General features: G+C 26.7%; 2 protein-coding genes across 2 annotated transcripts in view; one reads left to right on the top strand and one right to left on the bottom strand.

The window, feature by feature from the left end:
* The window catches only part of ush (Zinc finger protein ush), a 141,738-nt gene that overhangs the window by 29,421 nt on the left and 102,317 nt on the right, over positions 1-10,000 (top strand). The gene's annotated exons all lie outside the window — the stretch shown is intronic.
* Positions 6,693-10,000, bottom strand: part of LOC146873101 (uncharacterized) — a 37,547-nt gene continuing 34,239 nt past the window's right edge. The window contains exon 3 of the mRNA XM_085656098.1: positions 6,693-7,410. Within this exon, the coding sequence (XP_085512224.1) occupies positions 7,198-7,410 (213 nt within the window). The 3' untranslated portion in view covers positions 6,693-7,197. The remainder of the gene's footprint in view (positions 7,411-10,000) is intronic.

Raw genomic sequence — 10,000 nt, forward strand, 5'->3', positions numbered from 1 at the left:
ATAAAATTTTATTGTTTTTTATTTTATTGTAAAAGATAAAATTCAAATCGAATTATTTCGAAATTACACTTAGATACTGGATATGGTATATTTTTCAAAAGTAAATTATGTAGCGGTATGTCTTCCATCGCATTAAAATTAATAGTCGGAATAAAGAAGATAAATAGCAGCTGGGAACGCTAGTACTTACACTCGCGACTATGAATTCGAAACAGCCGACCCTGGATGCGATACACGGCCTAGGGGGGTAGTGAGTTAGAGTTTGATAGGGCCGGATTTGGGGGTGCACCGAGCACACCTTATCACGCCACTCTGCTGTTTTAGTTTTTGTCCAGTCTCTGCATATTCCAACTTTCTCTTTCCCTCTCTTCTCGTTCCCATTCCGTGTATTCCTCTCTTATTCCAGTTGCACTCTCGGTATCCGTTTCTCAATGTTCATATCATGATTTACAAAAATACGTATACCATACTTACGCATGCTCTCTTTTATCTTAACCTATTCAATCATTATTTTTAAGGACAATGATTCTTAGATCTTTTTTCTTATCTTTTTATTTACTTAAAAGTCAAATTATATGGTTTAGTTAGGTCTTAAAAAAAAAGAAAAGAAAACTTGAATATAGCGATTGAATAGGTTAAATGACTAAAAATTTTTGGTAAAAGTTATCTTCATGAACAATGGCAAAGTCAGCGGTCGATTTCTATAAAAGGAAAGACAGGAGAAGCAACAACTTGATTCGTGCTATGAATATCGTTTTCTCTTTCTCTCTCTTTCTCTCACGTACGCGATGACACTTCGTTTTTCAATTGGCTTTATAGCAGCAGCTTTGTCGCTTTTATCCGCGTTAAGCGCAAAAGTGGAAGCCGCACTGTCGTTCCTATTGTTCCGCAAAACCGTTCTCTATTTTCACCATCTCTGTACATACGTACGTACGTACATCCCTCTCTTCTATCCCCTTTTCTCGCGAAGCTCTGACGGCTGTTTATCTCTGCGTTTCATGTGAACCACTAACGACGATGAAGTCTACGACGAGTGTCAATGCCGTGAGATTCGCATTTACAATTCGATGAAACGCTTAAAACGAAGCAAGTAGATAGAAATATCGAAAAATAACTATAGAACGTTTGGTATTAATCTTATTGTTAGAATTTCGTGATTATTTTTTTTTTAAGTAAGAATGATAAAGAATTCTTTTTATATTGATATCGCTTGTTAATAAATCATTCGCATTTACAATATGACGAAATGTTTAAAGCGAAGCAAGTAGGTAGAAATATCGAAATACAACTGTAGAACGTTTAATATTAATCTTATTGTTAGAATTTTTTGACTTTTTTGTTTTAAGTAAGAATGATAAAGTTATCTGCTTATATTGCTCATTACGCTTAAAACGAAGCAAATAGGTTTGAAATATCGAAAAGCAACTATAGAACGTTTCATATTAATCTTATTGTTAAAATATCGTGATTTTTGTTTTGTTTTGAAGTAAGAATAATAAAGTTATCTTTTTATATCATTTGTTAATAAATCATTTGCATTTACATGATGAAATGCTTAAAACGAAAGAAGTAAGTATAAATATCGAAAAGCAACTATGAAACGTTTGGTATTAATCTTATTGTTAGAATGATAGTTATTTTTTTATATCGCTCGTTAATAAATTATACTTACTTGTCCGACGATTATCGTGATTAGAAGCGGGAATTCGTGTAACCAACGCGAAATCGTTGATACGAAAGAGAAAAAGAAAGATTGGTTGAAAGAAAGAGAGAGAAAGAGAGAGAGAGAGAGAAAGAGAGAGAGAGAGAGAGAGAGAGAGAGAGAGAGAGAAAGAGAGAGAGAGAGAGAGAGAGAGAGAGAGAGAGAGAGAGAAGGGCCGAGAGTGAGGGAGTGTGCAGGACGGTGGAAAAAGGTACGCTTTTCCGCACTATCTAGAGAACTATTTCTCCGGTGTCTGGAAAAGCATTGCTGCCACGATAACGACTATGCGAGAGGAGGACGGTGGAGAAAGGGCAAATTTATCGGATCGCGGCGATGGTAGAGGCGCAGCGTTTCTGTGGATGTACTTTTATACCTATACATACGTACATATTTCTTCGGTTTGTTTATTTCTCCTATATACGATAAATGAACGATTTCCTTTTCTATCTCTACACAACTATAATATAAAATAAAAGAAAACGATATAAAGACGATTGATATTGTGGTAAGTTCGTCGTCGTCATGATTTCGATAAACAAACCGTTGATAAACGTTATTATTATTATCTATTATTTATTATTAAATGGAAAACACGCGCAAGGTAAGAACGAAAGAAAGAAAGAAAGAAAGAAAGAAAGAATGAGAGTATAGTGTAGTAGAGAACGATAACATTGAATAGGTACGTACAAATAAGAATAAAGAAAGAAGGAAAGAAAGAAAGTACAAAGAGAAGGGATCGAAAGTAAGGGGGGTGAGTGGTGGTGGCGGTGGTGGTAGTCGTGTAGTACGATGCAGCTAGGTGCACCTATTCTAACGGAGGTGATAAGAGTGGTGAAATGGGCGACTGCAACCCGTAAATATCGAGAAGGGGTAGGACCCAACATCACCACCACCACCATCGTCACCATCATCACCACTACCACCTCTACTACCCTTACTATCGTGCCACCACCCACTCGAGCAGTTTATCGCAGTATCGGAAGTCGTGGACCGAAGTTACACCAATTGTTTTATGGCTTTGTGACCTTCCCTATCGTTACTACACGCACGAGCCTATTTTAAACTCTCTTTTTTCTTACGATCGTAAAAAACGTTCACCTTCCACGGTGAAAGCATTCACTTTAAAAGTCAATCGAATCGAATTGAATCGAATCGAATCAAATGGAATCGAATCGATCGTATCGTTCATTTGGATTCTAATTACGATAGAAATCATAATGTAAACGTAGCATTGTCCTTTTGTAAGTACGTTATATTTATATCTATCTTCCTAACACGGCAGGTGGCATAAACAAGAGGAACAATTATCGACGATTAATTTCTCATTTAATGAGACCGTATTCAATCTGACCTGATCTGATCTGACCCGATCTGATCTGATCCGATCCGATCCACAGGAAAGATCATCGCGGGTGTTCGCCTCTTTAGCGTTTATATATGCACTCTTTAACCACTTTATGCGTGCGTTATGTAGGTACAGTCTCTATTAAAAATCATTCATATAATTATATAGATTAATTTATCGGTATCGTTAATTAATACAATGTCATTTGAAGTATCTTCAAAATCGATAATGACATAATATTGATTTTAATTGAATTGCTATGGGCAATAATCGAAATGATTTCATCGTGAACCATTATCTAGATCGTGAAGATTTTTTTCAGAGATTGTACGCACACACATACACACGCACGTACGCGCGCGCACGCACATTTATATTTTGTATATAAGGACTAAGAAAATAACGGCCAGGTGCACGAGCAGGGACGTACTTCGCTCTGCAGGATAGCCTGATCGTCTGATTCAATTATCCAGATCGGTATCTTTTCTCTCTCTCTCTTTCTCTCTCTCTCTCTCTCTCTCTCTCTTTCTTTCTTTCTTTCTTTCTTTCTTTCTTTCTCATTCCTTTTCTCCCATCACTGAAGAGGCACACCTTAACTTGGAACACCTTGTAAAACCTGTCCGCCCTCTCGCGATGACGATGACGATCGCGATGATTAATGACGTCATTCGAAAGACTTTAATGTCCATTAAATGGCGATTCACGAAGCTGAAAAAGAAAACTATGAGACAGAAGAAATGCATTGATTCTAAATATTGTACGATCGAAATTGGAAAGTAGGATTCATTGATAGGAACTCTTAACTCTTTATATATCAAAGAGAAATGGATTTTGTTTTTTTGAACTATGCGTCACAATATGCCACGTGACTAAGTTCGATGCTATGCGAGCCAACAAGAAGGAAAAATTGTACAATATTCTCTCTCTCTCTCTCTTCTCTCTGTCTCTATCTCTCTCTCTCTTCTCTCTGTCTCTATCTCTCTCTCTCTCTCTATCTCATTCTTTTTCTCTTACTCTTTCTTTTTCTTTCTTTATTTTCACGCTCGATTCTTTGTCGTCACTTCTTAAGCTTATCTTTCCTTCGATATAGAAAGCATGACGTGGCTCTCTTTATATTACGATCAAGAGCAGTAGAACCCAGCTTGCGTACGTCATCGCGATACGATCGTCGAATTCACATTTTTTGCCATGGCTTTGACGATATTTTGAAAATAATTTGTAATGTTTAAAAAAAAAACAAAAAATTAATTTACTCCACTCCAAATTGATTCGATTAATAAATATCTTTTATTTATTTTTTTTCTTTTATTTTTCTCCTTTCTTTTCCTTTTTTTCTTGTCTTTTTCTTCTTTTTTTTTTCTATTTTTATCTTTCGATAAGCCGTATGAAGTAGTAGTAGGTAAACAGTGCAAAGAGTGGATAATTACTCGATTCTACGCGTAGGAGGTCGTATATCGATAATCATAGTCGATAGTAGTCGGAGACAGAAGAAATGGCAGACACGAATCGTCCATTACCCGCGTTCGAGAAAGTCTTGATTGATGCGAAAGCCATTGGGCTTGCTTCCTACTCTAGTCCGGTGCGAACGCTTTATTCGCAACATCGCACATATACATAACAACGATAGAGGATATATTCAACAGTGATGTGGCTGTGAAGCATGATCGTACTTGCGTACGTGCGTGCGTATATATACGACTACGTTCGTCGTGATAGAACTGCCGGATGCAACTGCGAGTTACGCACTTGCTTAATGGTGATCCTCCGTATTCGAGAATGTCGGACATTGGTCGACAAATGTCGTTCGTATTGATTTCCTTCTTTTTTTCAATTTTTTTCATCGTTCCGAAAAAATGTTAAAGAAATAGGAAAGAAAAGGAAAAAAAAAGAAGAGAAAGAGATATATACCATGTCTTGAGACGACGATCACAAAAGTCGCTTTATTTCTATATTGTAGATCGATGTAATTAAAAATAAACGACAAATCTTTCACTTTCACGCCCATTTTCTTTATCGAGATGTACAGACGTATAGAGAGAGAGAGAGAGAGAGAGAGAGAGAGAGAGAGAGAGAGAGAGAGAGAGAGAGAGAGAGAGAGAGAGAGAGAGAGAGTAGAGGGAGATGTATAATGGTAGTCGAAATTCTAGGAACAACGTCGTTTCGATCGACTGACTCGAGAATTGTCTTGGCGTGAGCGGATTTAAAAGAGACCCGTTTGATGAGAACCGCCTTGAGAAATGGTTAAAGAGAAATAAATAGTCGGAGATCGAGTGCCAATCAAGGGAGGCGCCTCGGCGACAGGAATGTAGCGATCACGAGCGTGGCGAGTCGCGAGAGGCATGACAAGCGTGTGCTAATTGCTTTCGCACCTTTATCCGCTCGTTTTACCTTGACTTCTATCATCGGTTCCTCGTTAGTCATTAGCTTTCCTCACCAGGAGAAAGAGACTAAGCGGATCTATTGAGAAAACAAACTTTGAGAAAATCTTTCTGGATTCATCTCGTTGGAGAGGATCGATGAAAATGTTGTAAGTATTATATGAATATAAAGATATATACAAGATTGTTTCGATGTGATCGATATCTTTATATAAGTAAGAAACAATTTTTTACATATTCTTTTATCTTGAAAGAAATAAAGTTCTACTATCGGTTTTTAATTAATCATTGGGTTTCTTTGTGAAAAGTGAAATAAAGAGCATCTAATGAGCAGTTAAGTTCGAGAAAATTTTTTCGAATTCATTTCGCTGCCGAGAATTTTTTGATAAATTCGATCGATCGATTCGACACGAATATAAATATGTCAATATAAATTCTTCACTTTTATATTGAACTATTTTTTTTACTAACAAATAACAATGATCGATACCATGGGAATTATTACGGACGGATATTCAATTTTGTTAATTTTATTTAAAATAATTTTAAGATTCTTTTTGAAACATTTTTAAGATTAAAAGTATATTTTTTAATAAAGGTAAAATATAATGTAGGTAAAAAGTATGCCAATGAATTATTCAGTATCTTTCATCTACAAAAAATTATGAAAGGTGTTAGATGAATATAAAGATTTATGCGATTTATGCGATCAAAGATTGTTTCGACGATCAATGTCTTTGTACAACTAAGTTGTTATTATACAATTTAATTGCTATTATACAATGTATTATACAAGTAATTTAATTATTCTTTTATCACGAAAGAAATTAAATTCTATTATCGGTTCTTCGTTAGTCATTGGTTTTTTTTTCGTAAAAAAAGAGAAAGACAATCTAGCGAAGAATTAACTACGAAAAAATTTTTCGGATTCATCTCCTTGGACTTTCTTTTTCGATAAATTCAATCGATTTATTCGAACGAATAGTAAAAGATGATTAAAATAAATTATTCATTTTTTAAATTCCCCATTTTTTTTGTTTACTAATAGATAAAAATGTTTACCCTTTATTAGACTAAAAATAATATAGCATTTTTGCCAGACAGTCACTACCAAAATTTATTAATTTTATGGTCTTAATAAAAAAAACTGTATAATTTTTATAATATATTTATTAATAATATAATGTTTAAAAATATTGCGTAGAAAAAGAAGAAATAAAGAAAAAATGGCGATTGGCAGTTTTATCGTTTGCTAGAATGATAAGAATTAACACGTTTAATGAATTCAGCAACAACGGATTAAAACATTTTCAAGATTCTTCTTGTGACATTTTTAAAAAGCATACTTTCTAATAAGTTTAAAGTCTAATGTAAAAAGTATTACGATGAATTCTTTTGTGTCTTTTATCTAAAAAAGATTAAGGAAGCTATTAGATAAATATATCTTATCGATTAACTAACGTTAATTGACGTCACTCGTTTTATCGATTGTTAACGCGTTATCCTAGTCTTCATTGTCTTTCCATGATCCAGCGATTACTTTTCAAAACATTGTTTTCAAGCATTGAACATTTTAAGAAAGAAAGAGAAAGATAGAGGGAGAGAGAGAGAATGAGAAGAGGGGAATGGTGAGGGTAACGAAAAGACTTAGGATGAGGAAAAGAGGAGGAGGGGGGTTGAAGTGGCACTAAGCAAAAGGGAGTAAAAAGGGGGTGGTTGGTCTTGTCGGTTCAGGGGATCTCCAACGATATCCCCGTGCATCTGGGAGACGGCTATGCATTTATGCATGTTTCGCGGGTATCGCATGCTTCTTGCCAATAACGCGCCATTCTACGTGCCGGTCGGGCTCGTGCGGAACCCGCTTGGACTCCGGCGAACCTCCATTTTCTGACTTCCACCAGAGGCCGGTTTTGTGTTTTAACCGAGGGAGTCACCTTTTTCTTCCGCTGATCTTTCGATCCAAGGTGATTGCGGTGAACGCCTGGCTGAAAACAAGTAGAGTTAATTTGAATAGAAAAATATAAGAAGGATTTCTTCTATCTAAATCTAATATGCGTTTAGGTTAATGTTAATTATTATATATAATAATAATAATAATAATAATAATAATAATAATAATAATAATAATAATAATAATAATAATAATAATAATAATAATAATAATAATAATAATAATAATAATAATAATAATAATAATAATAATAATAATAATAATAATAATAATAATAATAATAATAATAATAATAATAATAATAATAATAATAATAATAATAATAATAATAATAATAATAATAATAATAATAATAATAATAATAATAATAATAATAATAATAATAATAATAATAATAATAATAATAATAATAATAATAATAATAATAATAATAATAATAATAATAATAATAATAATAATAATAATAATAATAATAATAATAATAATAATAATAATAATAATAATAATAATAATAATAATAATAATAATAATAATAATAATAATAATAATAATAATAATAATAATAATAATAATAATAATAATAATAATAATAATAATAATAATAATAATAATAATAATAATAATAATAATAATAATAATAATAATAATAATAATAATAATAATAATAATAATAATAATAATAATAATAATAATAATAATAATAATAATAATAATAATAATAATAATAATAATAATAATAATAATAATAATAATAATAATAATAATAATAATAATAATAATAATAATAATAATAATAATAATAATAATAATAATAATAATAATAATAATAATAATAATAATAATAATAATAATAATAATAATAATAATAATAATAATAATAATAATAATAATAATAATAATAATAATAATAATAATAATAATAATAATAATAATAATAATAATAATAATAATAATAATAATAATAATAATAATAATAATAATAATAATAATAATAATAATAATAATAATAATAATAATAATAATAATAATAATAATAATAATAATAATAATAATAATAATAATAATAATAATAATAATAATAATAATAATAATAATAATAATAATAATAATAATAATAATAATAATAATAATAATAATAATAATAATAATAATAATAATAATAATAATAATAATAATAATAATAATAATAATAATAATAATAATAATAATAATAATAATAATAATAATAATAATAATAATAATAATAATAATAATAATAATAATAATAATAATAATAATAATAATAATAATAATAATAATAATAATAATAATAATAATAATAATAATAATAATAATAATAATAATAATAATAATAATAATAATAATAATAATAATAATAATAATAATAATAATAATAATAATAATAATAATAATAATAATAATAATAATAATAATAATAATAATAATAATAATAATAATAATAATAATAATAATAATAATAATAATAATAATAATAATAATAATAATAATAATAATAATAATAATAATAATAATAATAATAATAATAATAATAATAATAATAATAATAATAATAATAATAATAATAATAATAATAATAATAATAATAATAATAATAATAATAATAATAATAATAATAATAATAATAATAATAATAATAATAATAATAATAATAATAATAATAATAATAATAATAATAATAATAATAATAATAATAATAATAATAATAATAATAATAATAATAATAATAATAATAATAATAATAATAATAATAATAATAATAATAATAATAATAATAATAATAATAATAATAATAATAATAATAATAATAATAATAATAATAATAATAATAATAATAATAATAATAATAATAATAATAATAATAATAATAATAATAATAATAATAATAATAATAATAATAATAATAATAATAATAATAATAATAATAATAATAATAATAATAATAATAATAATAATAATAATAATAATAATAATAATAATAATAATAATAATAATAATAATAATAATAATAATAATAATAATAATAATAATAATAATAATAATAATAATAATAATAATAATAATAATAATAATAATAATAATAATAATAATAATAATAATAATAATAATAATAATAATAATAATAATAATAATAATAATAATAATAATAATAATAATAATAATAATAATAATAATAATAATAATAATAATAATAATAATAATAATAATAATAATAATAATAATAATAATAATAATAATAATAATAATAATAATAATAATAATAATAATAATAATAATAATAATAATAATAATAATAATAATAATAATAATAATAATAATAATAATAATAATAATAATAATAATAATAATAATAATAATAATAATAATAATAATAATAATAATAATAATAATAATAATAATAATAATAATAATAATAATAATAATAATAATAATAATAATAATAATAATAATAATAATAATAATAATAATAATAATAATAATAATAATAATAATAATAATAATAATAATAATAATAATAATAATAATAATAATAATAATAATAATAATAATAATAATAATAATAATAATAATAATAATAATAATAATAATAATAATAATAATAATAA

This window comes from Vespa mandarinia, chromosome 3 (assembly GCF_050613455.1).
Source record: "Vespa mandarinia isolate Hongniang chromosome 3, ASM5061345v1, whole genome shotgun sequence".
Taxonomy (NCBI): Eukaryota; Metazoa; Arthropoda; class Insecta; order Hymenoptera; family Vespidae; genus Vespa; species Vespa mandarinia.